Source organism: Protopterus annectens, chromosome 2.part0 (assembly GCF_019279795.1).
Source record: "Protopterus annectens isolate FY-2018-M chromosome 2.part0, PAN1.0, whole genome shotgun sequence".
Lineage (NCBI taxonomy): Eukaryota > Metazoa > Chordata > Ceratodontiformes > Protopteridae > Protopterus > Protopterus annectens.
Window position 1 is genome coordinate 780303596 of NC_056728.1, and position 21585 is coordinate 780325180.

Genomic DNA, 21585 nt, shown 5'->3' on the forward strand with positions numbered 1-21585 from the left:
AATCATCCTTGGCTTGTCTTGTCTGACCTTTAGAAGCACCTTTGGAAGAAGAGGCAGAGGTGGAAAGCATACACATGAAGATTTTTCCAACTGAAAGAAAGAGCATCCACTTTCCAAGCTGTGTGATGAAACCTCTTTGTGCAAAACTTTGGCAGCTGGTGGTTCAGTGGAGAAGCGAACAGATCTATGTCTGGAGTTCCCCAGGACACTGTCAACTTTTGAAATACATGAAGATCCAGTTTCCACTCGTGGGGATCCATGATTTGTCTGCTTAACACATCTGCTAAGAAGTTCTGTGCTCCCGGCAGAAACCTTGCCTGAAGAGTTAGTTGCAAGCTTAGCGCAGTCTCCCATAAAATCATTGCTTGCCTGCACAATGGGTAAGAATGTGTTCCCCTTGTTTGTTGATGTACCACATGACAGTTGTGTTGTCTGTTAGAATCAACACCTGCCCTGGAAGAAGTAACTCCTTGAAAGCCATTAATGCAAACTGGACTGCTAACATCTCCTTCATGTTGATATGTAGATGCTGTAGTCTGGCAGGCCACTTGTCTTGTATCCACTTTCCATTTAGATGAGCTCCCCAAGCAATGTCTGAGGCATCTGTCGTGAGAATCTGACTCGCCTCTGGCCGGGTCACAGAGAGTCCCTTGTTTAGGTGACATTCCTGAGCCCACCACAAAAATTCCTTTTGAATGCAAGGTATTATTTGAATGACAGTGTCCAAATCCTGGCAGTGCTGTGTCCATAGATTTTTGAGATACCATTGTAGCTTCCTCATATGCAGTTTGGCATTGGGAAGCACCAGAATACAAGATGCCATGAACCCTAAGGCTTGAAGGACTGTCCTTGCAGTCAGCCCGGACTGAAGAGATAGTTGATGGAAGTAACTGGAAAGATTCTTTCGTTTGTCCGGGGTTAAAAAGGCCATCTGGGCTGCTGTATTCAGTCTCACACCCAGAAAGCACATGTCTTGAGAGGGTACTAGACTGGACTTTATTTCGTTCACAGAATACCCTAGGCATCTTAGCACTGCTATGACATATTCCAAATGCTGTAGAAGGTCTTCCTTTTCTTGAGCCAGAATCAGGCAATCGTCCAAGTAAGGATAGATTTGAATTCCTTTTAGCCTGAAGTAAGCTATCACTGGAGCCAGAACCTTTGTGAATACTCTGGGCAGTAGATAAGCCAAAGGGCAATGCAGAGAACTGATAATGAGAATTTCCAGCTCGAAAACGCAGATACTTTCTGCAACTTAGTCTTATAGGCACATGAAGGTAAGCTTCCTTGAGATCTAAAGTTACCATCCAGTGATCCTTGCCCAGCAGAGGTAAAAGCTGTTGTAACGTCAACATTTTGAACTTGGGAATGTCCAGATAAGTGTTGAGGATAGATAAATCCAAAATTGGTCTCCACGTGTTCCCCTTCTTTGGTACTAGGAACAGGCGAGAATAAAATCCTAGGCCCCTTTCTGGCACAGGAACCGGCTGAATGGCCCCTATTTGGAGTAACTGAGAAATTTGCTTGTGAGCCTTTTGTCTTTGTAGAGGAGGAATGTCTGGCATGCCTTTGAAAGGAGGCAAGGTATGGAAATAAAACCTGTAACCATGATGAATGATATCCAGAACCCATTTGTCTTGGGTAATTAAATCCCAATTTTCTTTGAAAAGAGACAGTCTTCCTCCTAGAGGTGCCGCCAGGCGAGAAGGCACTGGCAGCTGAAAAGGCAGGTCATTGGGTCTGCTTACGAAAGGACTGACCCCTGCCCTCACCAGAAGTCTGAGCAGGTGAACTCCCTGTCCTAGGCCTAAAAGCACCTTGAGCTCTGCCCCTACCACGTCTAGACCTACCCCTAGACTGGGAATCATAAGCAGGATAAGTCCATCCCTTAGCAGGCCAATTTCTACTAAACTTCGGAGGCTGCACCTGCAAAAAATCCTTAACAGTTTGCATAGACCTAGCCTTGTCCTCCATCTTCTTTAAAACTGCTTCCACAGGCGAACCAAACAACACATCAGACTGTAAAGGAGCATCCAAAATCCTTGTCTTAACATGCTCAGCTAAGTTCTGATCTCTCAACCAGGCGTGCCTACGAAGAACAGAACCAGTGGCAGCCACCCTGGAGGAGGCCTGCACAGCATCAAAACCACATTGCAGGGAATGTTTACCCACTTGTTCAGACACATGAACTAAATCCTGCAACTCTTTACACTCAATACCTTCTGCCAGAGCATCCACCTTAGATTTCAACTGTGAAAGAAGAAAATTCTGATATTTTAACATGTGAAACTGACAATTCAACGCCCTCATGGCTAAAGTGGAAGAAGTATACACTTTCTTTCCCCATCTATCCAAAGCCCTTGCCTCTTTATCAGGAGGGACAGGATTTTTAACAACTGAGGCCTTCACACCTTTAGGCCCCTGAGAGACAGTTTCGGGTCTGCCCTAGGACTCTTAAAAGATACTTATGAGCTTCAGGCACCCTATAATACCTATCCGGTTTAACTGGGGCAGGAGGCAAAGAATCCGGATTCAGGGAAGCCTCTGCAAAAACATCTTCCACCACATTCAAAACAGGAGGTATAGCTAAAGGCCTGTGCTGGGGTAAAACAAGAATTCCCTAAGCCTTTTCCTGGAATCAGAGAAATCTTGACCTTCCCATTTAAAATGCTCCCTCATGGAATGCAGAGTCTCTGAAAATGAAAAATCCTCAGGAGGGAAGCTGAAGGAGTAGAATCATCCACATCAGAATCAGAATAAGGAGGGTACTCCTGCAAGTCTTCAGCCGAAGACTCAGAAGCCTCGAGCATTGCTCAAAACTCTCAAACTCAGATTCCACCCTAGGCCTCTTATCAGGAGGGGGCATAGAACCTCTTATCATAGTAATCAAATCCTCTGCCATTTTAAGCATATGTTTCTTAGGCAAAGACCCTGAAGTACTAGGAGAAACCCCCACTGAAGCAAAACTCGGCCTGCCCCTCAAAGAAGCCTTGGAAACAGAAGGGGAGGCTCTGACCACCTTAGGAAGAGAGGGAAGAACAGCCACCTGAGAAGCCCCCTCAGCCTGGCCTACTTCCTGAGAGGATACATCCTGTAACAGTACAGTCTCTCCCTGAGACTCCAAAGAAACACCTGGCAAAACCTCCGGCTCCACTGAGCCCTCTAAAGAACCGACGTATGGGACTGTCGGTTCCTCCACTCTAGGCTTTGCTGTTTTGTCCTTGCGTTTTTTAGCCGAAGCCGGCGTCGGAGCATCCGATGGCATTTTATAATTACAACGCTTCCCAAACACTAACCTGGCACAGTCTAACCTTCTCTTAATAGTGCGTTTGTTAAATCTAGCACAAGAGCGGCATCCAACAACGTCGTGCTCAGGCCCTAAACAAGGTATACACAAAGTATGGTAATCCCTATGAGGTATCTGTTTCCCACAAGAAATACAGTTATTCACTTTTTCTGACATCCGGTTAAATACTGAGGCAAGAAAAAACCAAAATATTCCCCAACGGGGTACTTAGCCAACTTTGATTCGGTCTGAAACTCTGGCTTCAGAAACTTTCAGAACGCCAACCTGCACTCGCAAAATTGCTTCTGCATCGGACCATGCGGCAAAAAAGACTGAGGATATGGCGTCGGTCATGCGCATTAGTACCCTGACGTACTGACGTCAGTCTAATGCGCCCTGACCGACGTCAGCCATATACTTTGGTATTCGGGCCGACTGGACAGCGGACTACCCAATAGTTAGGACTGCAGCAATGTGGAATGAAGAACATCTAGGTATAAATCCCTATGTCACAAGATGGGCTGCCAACTGGCTCACTGACCGAACCCACACTGTGAAAGTAGCAGACTCTAAATCCAACTTCAGACCAGTGACAAGTGGAGTACCACAGGGTTCAGTCCTAGGTCCTCTCCTGTTTGGTATCTACTTCTCTGAAGTACAGGCTAACACAGAAGGTCTTTGGCTAACAAAGTTTGCAGATGACTGAAAACTAGGAGCCATAATCAAATCTCCTAACGATGTGGAAATCCTACAAAAGGGGCTCACTGAGACAGATGCCTGGTGTCAAAGCCATGGCCTCAAGCTCAATGCCAAAAAGTGCATTGTCATCCCTTTGGGTAAAAACTCTGTACCCATCAACTACCACATAGGCGGTAGTCTACTTAACACCAAAAGTGTGAAAAGAGACCTTGGGGCACAGGTGGACAGTAGTCTCTCCTTTGATAATCACATTGCCACAGTAGTCAGGAAATCCTTCTGCGTGGCACACCTCATCACAAAAGGTTTCTTATTCAGGGAAAAAAGAGGTCATTGTTCACCTCTACTCAACACTCATTAGACCCATTATAGAGTACAACGCCCCTTTTGGTATGTACCTGACAAGACATCTACGACTGGAAAGGCCACAGAAATACCTCACAAAGGGGATTACCAGCCTCAAACAGATGCCCTACGCAGACCGCCTCAAAATCTCCAGCTTTACTCTGTCACATATCACCTACTCAGAGGCGATCTCTGCCTAACATACAAAGCTATGTCAAACCTAGAGCTGTTGGACATGCTCCATGTAAAGAAATCCCAATCCCTTCGAGCTACACACGCTCTAGGGACCTAAACCTTGTCACCACAATAAACAGAACAGGCTGGAAGGATAGATTCCTATCTCAAAGACTTCCCATACTCTGGAACAAACTACCTATCTATATCAAACAAAGCTCCTCATTAGCACTCAAGAAAAATCTTGATGATTGGATGGGAGATAGGAAATTCACCCCAGGGATCACTTCTGTGGCTCTGCTTGACAGGCGCACAGGAAAATAATTTTCTTGGGTGGCAAAAGCCAGGGTACTGTTTGGCTAGGCTTATATAGGCCCTAGGGCCAATAGTCTAGCACCTACCTATGAACCTATATATACTGTATACATTTTAAATCAGTAAGACATTTTTAAGAGATAAATTTGTGCATATTTTCAACAATGACGTTTACCTCTCCAAACAGGAGCAGCTGCCATCCTAAGTTAAGGTTACCTATGTTAAAGTGCATGTTTTTTTACAGCAACTTAATATCTGTTCTTTTCTTATTTCTATTCCTCTCTCAGATGTGAAAAACAGACAGCATGCTTCCAGTTAACATTAAATTTTGGCCCTATGAAAAAGTGTACTGGTTACCTTTAAATAAATTGTACATGTTCTATTAATTGCAACAAAGTATTACGGCTACTGGGGAGGCTACTACTTATTCACTTCCTACAGTCTCAAGCTTTATTTTATGCTCAACTCTTTCCCACTGTACCTTTAAATGCTATACATCTCAGCAAAGAGTGATCACAACTCTTAAGATTAACTGCTTGCACCTGAAGACAGCTTGTTACCCAGTTACAGTCAGCAGTAAGGAAAAAAATAAATTTGAAGAGAAGTCAGAATCTTAGTAAAATTCACTTAGTACACAATATATAGACTCCTCCTGTCCAACTACTTTCAATCAGACTTCTCGTCTCCTACAGAGACCATCTGCAAACTTAAAAAAAGGCTAAGTAAGTATGCAAATGCAAAAAACTACCATTTCCGTGTATTTTATCATTTTGTCTTTTCAAGCCTATTTGCTTAAAAAAAACTTGTCTATAACTTAAACCATACATTAATCTCGACATCTACCTTAGTAAAAAACAAGGACATTATCTCAATTCTGAATATAATATAATCAATACATATTTACAGCCCCATACTCCTCTGGTCCAAGATCATATTATATTACCTTGTTTCTGACCAGCTTTATTATATAGCTACAGTACAAAGCTTATATATCTTACAACTAAGAATAAGTACTTGCTTGCTTTTATATCTTTAACATATACAGCATTCACTGTTAAAACTTTTAAATTAGAGGTGATGGGAGTCCTAGCTGACTACACACTATACAAAAGCTGTTTTACAACACAACATGCAATTTACATCATGGGATTTTATACAAATATTAATAAGAATGAAATCAATTTTACTTACAGTTATTTCTGCATCCCCTTAATGACAAAAGCACCTTTATATGCTTTGTAGTTCACCAATAAGTTTAACAAAGAAACAAAATTCCTTATTTTCTCAGCCCTTTAATTCTTGTGAAGTCATACTTTAGATGTCTATTCCTATTTGAATGGGATTTATGCTTTAGTCTCCATGTACTAATGTCAGTGTTGCTGGTCTACTTTAATGGCCACCTCCATCTCCTAGCAAGTCTGTCTAGTTTAGGTCCAAGTAACTCCTAATGCTTCTAGTCAGCTCCTGTGTTTTTCTTTTCTATCCCTGAAGCATTTTACTTTTGGAACAATGGAAAATGTTTCACTGACAAAGTCTGTCTATGTGCCTTGTTGTCAGAAGAATATGAAGAGTCACAATCTGCTGGCTGGCTCATTCTTTGTTGGATAAATTTTTATATCCTCCTCTACATCCCAAGATCAAACCATTCAATTAACTTTAACTTGTTTCTTTGTAGCCTTTAACTTGCTACAGTGTACAACCTGGAAGAATTACAACTAAGAAAAAATACTTTAGTAGTTTAATATCAATAGCATACATAAGAATACGAGTGGATTTTTGACTGGAAACAGACTGCCTGCCTTGCTTGGATTACTTTCAAATACTTAGTAATACTGTAGAATTATATATTTTCTATTACTTTTTGACTTGAGTTTACGTTCGCTACTTCTACTACTATTGTCTGATCTGATTAATATACAGTAATTAACTAGAAATATATGGACTGAAAATCTTCCATACAGAGAAGTTTCTTACACTGTTTTGTTTTTAGACCCACTACACTTTAGTGGGTTGTTTTGAGACTTCGGGGATACCACGGAGATTATTTGTTTTTTAAAAAAAAAAAAGTTTCCTATCTCACATTTAAAATACCACTGACTGCTTCAATAAAGGACAAATATAGAAGATATCATGCAAGATGTCAGGAAATTTTCCTACAAATAAGAGAGAAACTGGTTTATTTACAGTTGCTTCTTTAGTCCAGTCAGTGTCCTTCTAAACATTAATAGCTCACAACAGGATTTGTGCTTTACAGTTCTCCCGCAAGTTTAAGACGATCAACAAACTTCCATTTTTTTAACCAATTCTTCTTGCAGAACAACAGTTCACATATCTAAATTACATCTAATGGGAGAGACGTTTTTAGTTCTTCAACTTATTCACTAATTTCACATTGTGGCGTGCCTTCCTAATCAGTGTTTGGAGAGCATAGCTACTGTCTCAACTTTAGGCCTTTTGGCTTGGCCCTTGTTAAAGTACCACCTGTGTAGTACATGCATATTCTTCCTGTGTATATGTGGATTTTTGCCAAGATTTACAGTTTCCCCTGACATGCTAAAGATTAAGAAGTTATGTACCTACCATAACATTCCATGTTAGTTGTCTTCTCTCGCCTTCTTTCTTGTTGGATGGGTTCGGAGCCGAGGATCGGCTCCGACTCGGCACTTGCTAAGCTCGAGAGCTAATTTTACCAGCTTGAGGCAACCCTATATCCCATGATGCAAGGCGTGACTACCCAGATCTTGTTTGGTAGCTATAGAAATATGCCCATTATCTTCTTCCAACAGAAGGAGAAGAAAGTAACCAAATGTGCAAACACAACACAGGGGAACTAGTAAACTAGTGACCACTCACAACTGGAGTCCATAGGAAGAATGAACTCGTCCCCAGAGAAGAGTACAACTTCAAGGTCTGTCCAGGCTAGGGGGAAAGGAGGGAGGGACGCAAGAAAGAAGGCGAGAGAAGACAACTAACAAGGAACGTTATGGTAGGTACATAACTTCTTAATGTTAAGTTGTCAAACTCACCTTCATTCCTGCTGGATGGGACCGCGTCCCTAGCACCTCTATCCTGGGTGGCTCAATGGAACAGACTCTTGAGAACTGTGGAACCAAACCTAGCTCTGTCTCTGGAGGCCAAGTCCAATTTGTAATGTGAGACAAAGGTATGAGGCGTGGCCCAAGTGGCTGCTGCACAAATGGTGTCAATAGGTAGCCTAGCCTGAAAGGCTGTAGATGTGGCTAGGCCTCTAGTAGAATGTGCCTTAGGTTTAGAGGGCAATTCTTTGCCCCTAAGGAGATAAACATGGGAAATAGTGGAAGAGAGCCATTTCGATAAGGTTACCTTGGAGACTGGGAGACCTTTTCTGTTTTCTGCATAAGAAAGAAAAAGCTGATCAGATTTTCTGAACTGTTTAATTCTATCCAAGTAGTATCTGAGCTGGCGATGAACATCCAAATAATGCAGTTTCTGTTCCGCTCTGTCCGAATAATTCGGGAAAAATACTGGAAGATCAATAGACTGGTTAAGATTCATCTGGGAAGCCACCTTGGGCAAAAAGGATGGATTTGTTCTTAGATACTCTGTCCTTGTGGAAAACCAAGTAGGGAGGTCGAACACAGAGAGCATGAAGTTCAGACACTCTTCTAGCTGAAGTAATAGCCACCAGAAAAATTGTCTTCCAAGAGAGAAATTTTAAAGAGCATGTAGCAGCCGGTTCGAAGGGGGGAAGAATTAGGGATGTCAGCACTAAATTCAGGTCCCATTGCGGAGGAGGATCTTTAATTGGGGGCTTTAGTAGAAAGATACCCCTGAGAAAGGCTTTACAAAGCTTGTGAGACATTATGTTCTGGTCCGCTAAGCCAACATGAAAATTTGAGATTGCTGCCAGCTGGACTTTGACTGTCGAAGAAGAAGAAGAACCCGACTGAAAAATATCAGCTAAGAAGTCCAAAACTGACTGAACTGGGGCAGTAAAGGGGTCTATTGTCCCTGGACTTTGCCCAGAAGGAAAAACGCTGCCACTTACTAGCATAAATCTTTCTGGTAGAGGACTTTAGAGAAGCTACTATGATATCCCGTACAGGATTAGAAATCATAGGAAGCCTGGCTAATGAAGGAAGTGGAGCAACCAAGCGGTGAGGTTGAGAGAGCGAATGGCCTGGTGCAGATGACCCGACTGGTGGGTCAAAAGATCTGGAACTGGGTCCAGACGCCAAGGCTGCACCAATAGATGGTGATGAAGGAACGGGAACCAAATTTGTCGAGGCCAGTAAGGGGCAATGAGAATCAACTTGGCTCTCAAAACGGTAGCTTTCTGAATGACTTGAGGTATCAAGGGGAATGGAGGAAAAGCATAAAGAAGTCCCCAGGGCTAAATCTGGGTTAGAGTGTCTCTGGGGGGGTGGCCTGGGAGTGGAAAGAGGGAGAAGAAGTCTGGGCATTTGCTGTTTTGGGGTGTAGCAAAAAGGTCGCAGCAAGGGAAGCCCCACTTCTGAAAAATCTCCTCCACTACTGATTGTTTGAGAGACCACTTGTGAGGCATGAGAATAGCTCTGCTCAATCTGTCCGCAATGAAGTTGGATTTCCCGGGGATGTGCTTTGCTATCAGAAACCGATGAGAGGAGATTGCCCACTGCCAAAGTCTGAGAGCTTCTCGACACAGTGGATAGGACTTGGTCCCGCCCTGTTTGTTGATGTACCATACTACGGACATGTTGTCCGTCTGAACTGCACTAGTTCCTAAAGGAAGAAAGTCATTGAGGGCTTGCAACGTTAAAAGCACTGCTCTCATCTCCAGGACATTTATGTGCAGATGGTATTCGAAGGGTTGCCAAGTGCCATGGACCATCCTGCCCTGATAGTGCCCCCCCCACCCGATCAGGGAGGCATCCGATGTGACTGTGGCAACCGGGGCCGGTGGAACAAACGGCCTGCCCTGGAGGACTTGAGGGGAAGAAATCCACCAGGTGAGGTGACTCTTACAAGATTGTGTCACGATGATCTCGTGGCGCATGGGAAGCTGCTGGAAGGACCACTGGGTGAATAACATCCATTGCAGTAGCCGCATATGGAAGCGAGCCAAAGGAAGAAGTACGATGGCAGCCGCCATAAGTCCTAGCACCTTCAGGACAAACCTGGCCCTGATCTTTTTGCTGAGTAGGATGATCTGAACATATATTTGGATGTCCAGAAGTCTTTGATCTGTGAGTCTTGCTGACATCCCAACAGTGTCTAGTTCTGCGCCTATAAAGGTAATAGACTGGCAAGGTAACAAGGAGGACTTTTCGAAGTTTATGGAAATTCCTAACTGGTTGCACATATGACGAGTGTAGTCCCTGGCCTGGAGAAGTTGATGCCTGGTGGTGGCCGTGAGGAGCCAGTCTAGATACGGAAACACCTGGAAACCTTGACGTCTCAGGTGAGCCGTGACCGCTGCCATGCATTTGGTGAACACTCTGGGGGCTGTAGAGAGACCAAAAAGCAGGGCTCTGAATTGAAAATGACTGGTCCCCAGCCGAAAGCGGAGAAACCTTCTGGAGCGCCGCTGAATTTGTATGTGATAGTAAGCATCCTGAAGGTCTACCGAGCACATCCAGTTGTCCTTGCCCAAAAAGGGTAAAATGGACTGAAGCGTGACCATCCGGAATCTTGCCTTCTTGACAAACTTGTTTAGTCTGCTGAGGTCTAGAATTGGTCTCCAATCTCCCGTTTTTTTGGGGACCAAAAAGAATCTTGAGTAGATCCCGGATCCTATTTGGTCTGCTGGAACTGGCTGGATGGCTCTTTTTGCTAGAAGTTTTGATACCTCCAGCTTTAAGAACTCCCTTAGACCGGGTGCAACGTCTGGGAGGGATACCTTCTGAGGAACAGGATAGTTTTTGAAGGGAATCTTGTAACCCTCGGATATGATCGACTGTACCCAAATGTCTTGAGAAAGGGAAAGCCAGGCTGTTGGGTACAGCGACAATCTTCCCCCCCGACTGCCTCCAAGGGTGGACAGTCGGGCAACACCTCAGGGATGCTGGAAGGGTTCGTCAGGGAGAGGCACTCTGCTACCCTGATTCTGCGGACCCCCTCTGCCCCTAGGGCGGCGTCTATTGTTATTACCCCCTCTGCCTCTGGGGGTAAACTGACCACGTGCATCCGGCGTGACTCCCTGAGATTTACGGAACCACATCTTCCCTCCCTTCTGACCTTTAGGATAAGGTCTTGAAGGGGTGGAGAAACGGACTCCTACGGCAGAAAGAGTCTTGCCGTCCTGCTCGCATCTGGTCAATGTTTCCTTCACCTGAGGTCCAAACAAAGCCGAACCGTCGAAGGGAGTATTTGTGAAGGATGCCTTAAAGGGATCTGTGAAGTTGCAAAGCCGCATCCAGGACTGACGCCTAAGGGCCACTCCTGTGCCTGCGGCTCTACTCGCTCCATCGGCTGCATAAGAAATGAGCCGCATGGAGGAGTTTGTTAAGGAATTTAGGATTCCCAGCTGCGAGGTAATTTTTTCTTGAGCCCCGGCAGCTGACGGATCTTGTACTTCCTCACCTAGTTCCTTGAGAATATCTCTCTGAAGCCGGGTAAAGTGACAGAGATAATTCAGCGAGCGCATAGTGAAGGTTGCTGAGGAAAAAATCCGCTTACCGTACCTATCCATGGTCCTAGACTCCTTGTTAGGAGGATGGACAGGTACAGAAGGATCGGAAAGTTCCTTCTTGGTGGCAGCTGCCACCACCATGGCATCAACAGGGACACCCTTGGTGAGAAACTGCTTATCTACCGGGGCCGTGATAAATTTAGATGGCCTCCTAGGGACTGGTTCCACAGAATCCGGGGCCGCCCACGCCCTTCGAGCCACCACTTCCATGAGAGGGTCGAAAGGCGGAGACACCCAGGAGGTGGAAGGTCGAGATCCAAAAGCCTCCAGGTATACTGACTCATCCTCGGAGGGGTTAATGGAAGGCCAGTTCCCCCTCTGTTTAAGGAGTTCCAAGATGTCTGAAAAGGAGACATCCTCAGAGGAGGACTTTGGGGGATCCCTCCAACTCATCTAAGTCAGTATCAGATGTTGTAGACTCAGGGGAGTCTATGTGCTTCCTCTTGCACGTCCTCTTGCGCGGGGGTTCCCCCGAAGGATCAGGAGAAACCTCAGAAGAGGATGTTCTTCCCAGTGGGGAAACCTGGGGCGATGGATCTCTGGGTCCAGGAGCAAGAGAGTGGGAAGAGATATCAGCAGGCACCGAGGAGGGGGGTGCTAATGGAACCGACTGTTGACTCAGCTGAGGGGCTAGAACACTCCTCATCACCTCAAAGGCTCCCCTTCCAGGGAGGCCAGAGAGCCCCCGCTCCGAAGAAACAGGAACTCCTGGCCCTGCCTAAAGAGAAGGCTCCGAAGCCGATGTCGGTGCCGAACTTACCAACGCCGAAGCTCCGAGGGGGAGAACGGGGCCGGACAAGGGTCTGATGCCACTCGGCCCCTCGGAGCCGACGCGGGAGTCAAGACAACCGGATCCCTCCATGAAAGGTATCATGGAGGAAATCGGAGTCAAAGACGAAGGAGCTGAAAGGGGTGGCATCGGCTCCGACGCACCAACAGTCAAGGTTTCGAGAAGCTCTGGCTTCGAACTCTGGAGGAGAGTCGAAGGAGGAAATTCAGGGGGATGAGTGATAGCAGTCATCTGCTGAGACGGGCTATGGAGCATCTGGGCCAGTGCCTGTGATTTCAGCAATCTGCTTTCCACTCTCTCCAAGTCGTGGTCAGAGCCTGGAAGACCTAGAAGATCGGCTCCGATAGCTCCGCTCCGAATGCAGAGATCCCGGAGCCGAGCGAATCGACTCCAGGGAAGGAGACCAAGAGCTCTTCCTAGTCGGAGCCATCGGAGCCGAAGACCCCTCGGTTCCAGACGGAGCCGATAACTTATCGGCTCCAGTCTGGGACATGGAAATGTCGGCTCCAGCCAGAGCTGACATTGACTTCGATGCAGGTGTATCAGAGCCGGCCGGCACCGATACCACCGCCTCTAAGAGAGAAAGATTGGCTCTGGCCGGAGCCGACCTAGACTCCAAAGGAGTCAGAGCCACAGCCGAAGGCTTGGAACTAAAAGCCTGGGGCTTAGGTGGTTTAGAGGGCTTCCCCGACCCGGTCTTGGTCGGGGAGCTCTCCGGCTTCAATAAGCCTCGTAGGATTAATTTATTCCTACGTTCCTGCAGGACTCTGTGGCTAACAGAATAACAAATGGCACAGGAGTCCTGCAGGTGTAGAGGTCCCAGGCAGTACACGCAAGAAGTTTGACCGTCTGTCAGAGACATCTTCTGACAGCACGAGTCACACTTCTTGAAGCCTGAGACCTTCGATTCTTTGGACATAATTATGCCCAGTGCACAAACACACAAAGTTCACCCACACAGTTAACTGAAGAAGGGGGGGAACTAAGTACAACACTCAAACACCCTGACAGGAATTAAGGAAAGGGAGGCTTAAGGCCTGAAGGGGAAATTAACTAAACCTATTAGGTTGAGGGAGTATAGGGTTAAGGAGATAGCTATAGAAAGACGAACTCTAATACTGTAGAACAAAAAGGCTGGAAAAGGGGAAGATTTTTAACTTTAGAAAGTTAAATCACAAAAATACTACCTGAGCTGGTAAAAGAAGACCTCTTCGCGAAGTGGCAAATGAGATCTGGGTAGTCACGCCTTGCATCATGGGATATAGGGTTGCCTCGAGCTGGTAAAATTAGCTCCGAACCCATCCAGCAAGAATGAAGGCGAGTTTGACAACTTAACATATACCATTAAATAAAAAGATTGCCCTCTAAGTTATGTACGTATGTATGTGTGTTTATCTTGTGATAGGTGCCCAATCCATGATTAGTCCTCTGCCTTAAACCCACTGAGTGTTGAAACAGGATCTGGGCCCCCTGCAACCATGTAAATGATAAATGGGATATTGAAGAAAAAATACAGAAAGTAGTGCTGAGGCAACTTCTCTCAGTAAACCTAAAAAGTGTTCATGTATACTTCCTCAATGGTGGAACATCTTTATAAAGCTGATTAAGAAGAAGAAATGTTTGTGCACTATTTAGAAATAATGTCCAAACAAATTTGACAAGTGAAAACTTAACAGAATTAGTAAAACTTCTTAAATTAATTAAAAAACAAATCTGACAATATGTGAAGTTATGAAACTAAGTTAGCTGAAGATATAAAACAAGAAAAGTTACTATAAAACAGAGTAACAAACATTAAACAGAGTATGATCACTTCACTACTGATTGACAAAAAACTGAGTTTGAAGGAATTTATCTTCTCTTTTGCCACCCTTTGTCCTTTTATCTATTGGATCAGATAATAATTCATCTTTTTAAATTCATAATAGTACAAATACCATTATACCACTATTAAACTTTGTAAATTACTTTATAGTGGACTGGTTCCTCCATTAAGGAAAATGTCAAGTGTTAGTCCAATATATGAAAAAAAGTATTGGAACCGAGACTAAACATTACTCTCCCATAAGTTTAACTGCAATCTTAGGGAAGTGCTTTAAATGTCTAATATATAAAGAGTGTTTTAGGGTCTCTCTAGATACATTTTAACATAGCTTTGTTTAAGGCAAATCCACCTTAACCAACTGTAGTGAATTTTATGATGAAGTGGCAAGGTTTTCCATGGGTGATATCTTTTAGACATGGCAAAACTTTTGATTATTTGCTTTCCTTGACTATCTGAAATGCTATGGGGGCAGTCAACATCAACCCTAACATCATAGGGTGGATTATGCACTGGCTGTTGTAGAGGACTCAATCAGTTTTTGTTCAAGTTGTTCAATCTAGTTATTTAACGGTTTGTGCCAGAATTCCACAAGGTTTGGTTCTAGGCCCCGTGTTGTTTAACACTGTAAAGGATTGTTGCAGAAACCGTCATGTAATCATGATGGCTCAACAAATGTGGGTATGACCTTAAAATAGGTTTCATTATCTCTAATAAAATTATGCAACCAACAGCAATTATTATGTGAAATTAAATATTGCTTTGGGTAAAAACTATTAATTTGAGCTTTAGTTCTAACCAGTGATGTGTAATTTATTTTGGAAAGCCAATTACCATCAACTAAAATATAAAACCTTTCAGCTTAGCCAAACTCAGTGTATTTAAAGACTTAAAGACCTGGGAGGCCTAGATAATAATTTCACATTTAGTAAACATGTAGATGATACAAGTAGCCAAGATATGAAACAATTAGGGATCACGTTAAAAAAAATCACAGACGGTTTGACAGCAGACTGTAAATTTTACATTAGACCTATAGTTAAAAGGAATACTACGTTCTCTCTCTTTGGTAAGGGACAACTTAAAACTCTGGAAAGAGAATAATGTAAATTTACCAAAGAAATGTGGCTTGAGAACTTGTACTGTCAGTACAGATATAGAAAAGTAAATCTGTATATTTGATCTACCATTACGTATGAGGCAAGCTGACATCATTATTCTTAAAGTCATAATAAAAGTTGAAAGAAATACTGGTTCATTCACACTTCTTAATAGTGAGCTGCTTACAAAGAAGTTTGGGACTAGAAGAGGCAATTTTTTTACAATACTAAGTATACCAGTACTATGAAATAAAATGTATGTTCAGGTCAGGAAATCAAGCAGTATGGAAAACTTTACAATTAATGTTGACAGATAGTTTACTGACTTGGTATATGACCTGGATCTGGTGGAGTTAGTGTTTCATGATAATAAACAGACCTATAATACTGCCTCCTAAATTTATGACTCCTAATGAATCTGGTCTAAAAAGATGCACCCATATTACCACAATTAAACACCATCTGGATCATACATCAGAAGGTCTGGTTGTTCCTCCCACCCAAGAAAGAAGAAGAAGAAAAAAATAACAGTTAAATACAATTAAATGTTGTCAAGACACTTAAGTCTCAATCAACCAAGTCATACACAGCAAGTCTTCTCTATTTAATTGTATTTATTTTATTAATGGCTCACAGGGCTGAGTGCTTATGCAAATTAGGAAGAAGAAAGGAAGTCTTAACGATAATGGGACTGAATGCTTACAGAAATTAGGAATGAGAAAAAAGGTGACTTAATAAATAAATCCAGAAACATACACATCTGAACTATTAAATACTCAAAGTCCATATAAATATACAAATGGTATAATGTTACATGAGGAGGAGTCAGGCTCCACATCAAAGCAGATATGAGCATGTGTACAAAGTTCTTTTTCTCAAAGAAATACAACATAGACGACACAGAAAGACAACTTGCTCTTCATATATAAACTGATAAAAAAGCAAATATTCTGAACACCCAAAAACTAAGAATACTTTTGTAGAGTGAAAAAGGGATAAACAGTAGTTATTAACCAACTGGAACTATAGGGAAAATGTACCAGGGTTACTCCAATAAACATGCATTTCTGATATCAGTCAGTCAGTTATATTGCACACAATCCTGAGAATAATCAGGATTAGTAATGGTCAGGGACTCAGTTCCTCACAGTTGCAGTACTATACAGACTGTTTATTGGAATATTGGGGCTAATAGGACTGACACCAACAACATTCACAAGCTTAGCTTGTGTTAAGACAGAGACTTGCACACATTAGAGGCTGTGAATGACAAATTACACTCAAACTCCTTCATTAAAAATAATCTGAACAAACCAAGGACAACTCAGGGCCAGAGAGCAGCAGTAATTTAATAACAACAAGGATAAGTCATAAAATGAGAAGTTCCAATTATTTTACTTATTAAATGCTGGACTAAAATACAGCACTTGCTGAAGCAGCAAAGGTAAAGTGGCAAGAAGAGATATTAACAAAGCTTGAAAACTAAATATGACAGTGAACAAACTACTAGATAGTTATACCTTGTTGGCAAGGTGAGACAAAGGTAAGTACTTTGCCTTACTATTATGAAATGTAGCAGTTTTGAGCACCATTTAAAGGGTCAGAACATTACTTAGCAACAGGATCACCATAACCTCTACCTCGGAAGCAAAAAAAAAAAAAGGACCTCCAAATCATTGGCAATAAAATCAGGAAAAAAGTGAAATGGTAAACAAAATCGATAAAAATTAATGAGCATTATTCATACTTCACAATTTGAATAGATTTACCCTTGTAAGCATTCAAGATACGTGACCATACAGTAAGCTATACCTATTGTCGCACTTGAAGAAAATGGAAGTACTGTGATTAAGAGCATTCAGACTATTCATTGTACCCATTACACACTGTTATGCAGAGAAGCATACCAACAGTGTAAAACACTTCATACTCACTTCATCATCAGAATATGAATATGCTGATGCAACAGCCTCCCACATTTTACTTGCTACGTTAGCTGCTTGTTTCACACCAGACTTTAAAACATCCATTTTTCGGCCTGAAAGCAAGGTATCCAATTTTAAGCCAGATATTGATGAAACCACAGATCCCAGAGAGCCATGCTGAGAGGAGCGTACTAGGCCTGTTAAAGATGAAGAACGTTCCTTATGAGAATGAGATGGAGTCAGTGATTTTGGTGGCCCAGCAAAAGTTTTAGATCTAGACACAAGTGGGCTTTTTTTTGGTGTTGCTGGAATTGGCACAGGGGAAGATGGAAGACTTGACCGTCGTTCATGCTTGTGAGCAGGCTCAGATGACAAATGTACATCTTTATCATTATCACAATATGGTAGTTCCATACTTGAAGACTTTGTTCCTAAAGGGCTTTTCAGATTCATGTACTCTTCAATTTCATTAGCCAGGTTTCGAGATACTATCAGTGGCACATTTTTTCCAGGTTCTTCAGGTTCTTGTTTTGAAGTCTCAAAAACCAATAAAGACAGAGGATCCAGTCCTACTGCCACATCCTCTCTTTCCACAGGTTTCACCACAGCATAAAAGCTATTCCTTTTGCCAGATGAGCTGTTAGTTCTAGTTCTTTCATTTTCAAATAAAAACTCCTCCAAAATGCTTTGTGAATCCTGAATTTTGTCAACTTCAGCTTCTGCTGAAGCATGCAATTCTTTGGACTCGTCTAGTTCAGCAGGCACATTATTTTCTAGTTCTTCTGTGATTCTATCAATAGAAGTTGGATTATCAACAAGAGGAAATCCTTTCTGCCCATCAACTACATCAGACCTGTCTGGCTGCTTTATATCAAACAATGATGTTTTTGCACAGGTGCATAAAGCTTGAGCAAGTATTTTGGCATCTGCTCCCATTTTTATTACTAACTCATCAGGTGTTAGATCTAAGCTTCCCTTCTTTAATAACATGCCTGCTTTGCTTTCAGCACTGAAACTGCAGCTCCTTTTTGCAAAAGGTTTGGACAGGCCTGCTATAGCCATATCACTGGCTATCTTTGGAGAGAGAGAAGGGTTGCTGTCATCACATGCAGATTCTTCAATTGCCCCTGAAGCTAGGAAGAGAGGACTTAGTGGATTTCCTAATAAAAAAGGCAAAAGAAGATTACTCAATAGGAGCACTTAAACAGCAGTTTGTTTCTCAAAGTATTTTGCAAACATTAACCCTAAAGACCATATTAAAAACATTAATTGCATTCACATATATTGTAAACCCATGCACTCCGATACTTGCTTCATCCAGTTTAAACAGTTAAGTGAAATGGTAGAAGTCTCTTCACAGCTTTAATTTTAAAGATTTATGTTCAAAACATGCAATTCAGGAAATTTTCTTTAGACAGTTATTGTATGTCCACATCACTAAGAAGAAGGCAATTTCTATCACTGTAGCTTACAGGGATGAAGTTTTGATGACAACCTAAACAACTCAAGTTTGAACAGCAGCTCAGTTACTTTATTATCTGAAACGGAGTGAATAGCTCATGTCTGCTTGGTCCATCATGCAGACAAGGAGTGACTGTTCTCATTGGTCAAAAGCCACCAAGCAAACAGAGGCCTGCAAAGCACTGATATGACCAGGATGGGGGATGTGCAGCCTTCATCTTGTAGGCAGTAATGGTAATCCCTCATGTGATGGCATACACGTGGAAGTCATAGGAGGCCCAGTGGTGATGGTGATGCTAAGGTCACCCAGCAGGGGCAAAATTAGGGTCTAAACAGAAATTAAGACAATGCCAGTATGCCAGTGAGGGAGCAAACAATTTCCAAACTTCCACTGCTGTCTCTATGGCTCTCATGCATTCACTAAAGACACACCCAGTAATGAGGAAACAAACGTGTGCAAGATTAAAGTGTCGAGACTTTATATCAGCAGGCACAAAGGGAAGAAGCATAATGAAGAAAACAATACTAGCTGTTATATTAACTGGCTTGAAAATCGGTGTTTTTGTTTCCGATTCTATATCATTATTACTTTCTATTCCATTTATATTACTATAATCACAATGTTCAAAATGAAGACCATCTTTTGCATTAAACAAATTTTGATTTCATTAACATGTTAATAATGTTATGTATGCTCAAGTGACAAGTCCACATTCATTCTTACTCTGTGTATTAAATAACCATGTTTTCATCAACCCATACATTTCTTGCTGAGTTTGCTCTACTCTGATGTACTACCAGCACTCTGCTCCCTCCTCATTTGCTCATCTTGTTCTCTAACTCGCATACTATGCTCATTTTCTTGTTTCACTTTTACTAAACACTCTTATCTTATTCTTTCATCCTCCCTTCTTTGAATCTTATCCCACCTCTATGTCCTCTCACCCTCTTTCCTCATTAAGATGCAACATCCAAAGCTCTCCCGCTATAGCTGCATCATCTTTGACTATGTTTTTCTTTTGCACCACTGACCAGTATTACTCATCTTCCCTAAAATTTACTTCAGGAGTTTTGGGTATCCATCCCCAACCCCATCCTCGAGCCACTTCCGCCAGTGCCTGGTTACTGTAACTTTTAACTAGCTTGAGAGATATTGCATCCCTAATCCAACAAACAAAACCATTACCTTTTCTGCAATCTGCTCCTGTACGCTTGCTTGTCTGCCATCTAATTACTCCTTCTCCCACATTTTCTTTGCTAAATCATAGATCCACCACGTGTGCAGACTACCCGCCCCTTCTGCACCATATTTAAAGGAAACGCATACTTCTGAGGCACCATAAAAATAATAAAACCAATGAACATTAAAAAATCCTGTTTGGCATTAAGTACCCATAAAACCCATAGCTGTGAGGATGCCCTAAACTACCTCTGTTGGTATGAGGTGCCAAGTAACACTACAGAAAAAAAATATATAGCAATTCTATGCCTGCACAAAACTCAGAAATGTCTACATGTTCCTAAGCAGTCAGGGGAAAAATCTCATTGTTCTGCCTCCTACAATTTCATATATTGATAACAGCTTCCTCTTACAGGATTTGATTGACTCATTACATTTCAAGAGTTAAGCAAGTACTTCATTTGCAGACACTCACTTCCCAGCACCTTAAACTGTAGACATGTTCGTAGTTTGCGGTCAGGTCTGCTACTCTGTACCTCATATCTGATTGGATAATTAAGCATTCTCAACTTCAAGGCTGGTCTAGAAGCTGCTGCTCTAAAGCAATTATTTTTTGTTAAATGCTTCAGGAAAATTAGCGTGCTTATCTGCAAGGACAGTTTTCAGTTACTAACCAAAACATTAGCCAGACATAGTGGTTTTGTAATAAACTGAAAAAAAAACAGCTCTTTTGAGACTGTTCCATACAACTGTATGGATCTAAATGCCAGTTTCTGTAAAACATACAGTCATGAGGCTATCAATGCATACATCAATTGTAAGCAAACCATGGTGTACCAGTTTAATTTAAAGTGGGCATCATTCTGATCATCTGGGCATCAAAAGAAAAGAGTAAAAGTGAGACAGCTAAAAATGTAACTGTTCAGACAGTGAAACATTTTTCCAAAGGGTTAGAATGTAATTGTTTTTGTACACGTGATAAAGATTAGTTGTGTAAAATCTTACCATAATCATAGATGTCCTTCTCTTCCATGTTGCAGTATTCTCACTTGTGGTCTCCTCTGCCTTGGGTGACCCAAACATCCGGCTCCTCTACCAGAGCTTAAGCTCGGTTGCTGTCAGGTGCATGGGACGTCACACATACGGCCATAAACTGCCCAGTCGGACAATAGTCTAAAGATAAAGGAAAGATGACATCCAGACAGGAAAAATGTCCTTCAGGGGGATAGGAGGGAGGGAAGGAATACAGCAACATGGAAGAGAAGGACATCTATGGTTATGGTAAGATTTTTACATAACAAATCTACACTCTTCTATTCTCATGTTGCAGTATTCTCACTTGTGGGAGAGTACCACAGCTCAAGCAGAGCAAAGGGTGGAGGAAGAGGTAGCAGTCTCCAGGAACCTGTGGAGGATTGCTTTTGCAAATCCTGCACTGGCTCTGGAGATATTATCCAATTTATAGTGTTTGATGAAAGTGTAGACAGAGGACCATGTGGCTGCCTCTAGGATAGTGGCCGTATCCAGGCATTTGAGGAAAGCCCCTGAAAAACCCACTGCTCTAGTGCAGTGTGCTTTAACTGAGTAGGGTAATTGTCTACCATGGTAAGAGCAACAGAAGTGTACAGTTTTACATATCCAGGAGGATACTGTCTGTTTGGATACAGCTTTCCCCAGGGCCCTGAGGTGAAAGGATACTAAGAGTTGGTTGGACTTTCTAATGTCCTTGGTCTTATCCAGATAAAACCTCAGTTCCTGTGAACATCAAGGGAATGCAGCACTCTCTCACTGTCATCCTGTGGTGAAGGGAAGAAGGTTGGTAAATGGATAGAGTTGGTTAAG

At 42.5% G+C, this 21585-nt stretch overlaps 1 protein-coding gene across 1 annotated transcript in view; it reads right to left on the minus strand.

The window, feature by feature from the left end:
* The window catches only part of DENND4C (DENN domain containing 4C), a 2492302-nt gene that overhangs the window by 966533 nt on the left and 1504184 nt on the right, over window positions 1–21585 (minus strand). The window contains exon 20 of the mRNA XM_044061083.1: window positions 17112–18262. Coding sequence (XP_043917018.1) covers window positions 17112–18262 — 1151 coding nt within the window. The remainder of the gene's footprint in view (window positions 1–17111; window positions 18263–21585) is intronic.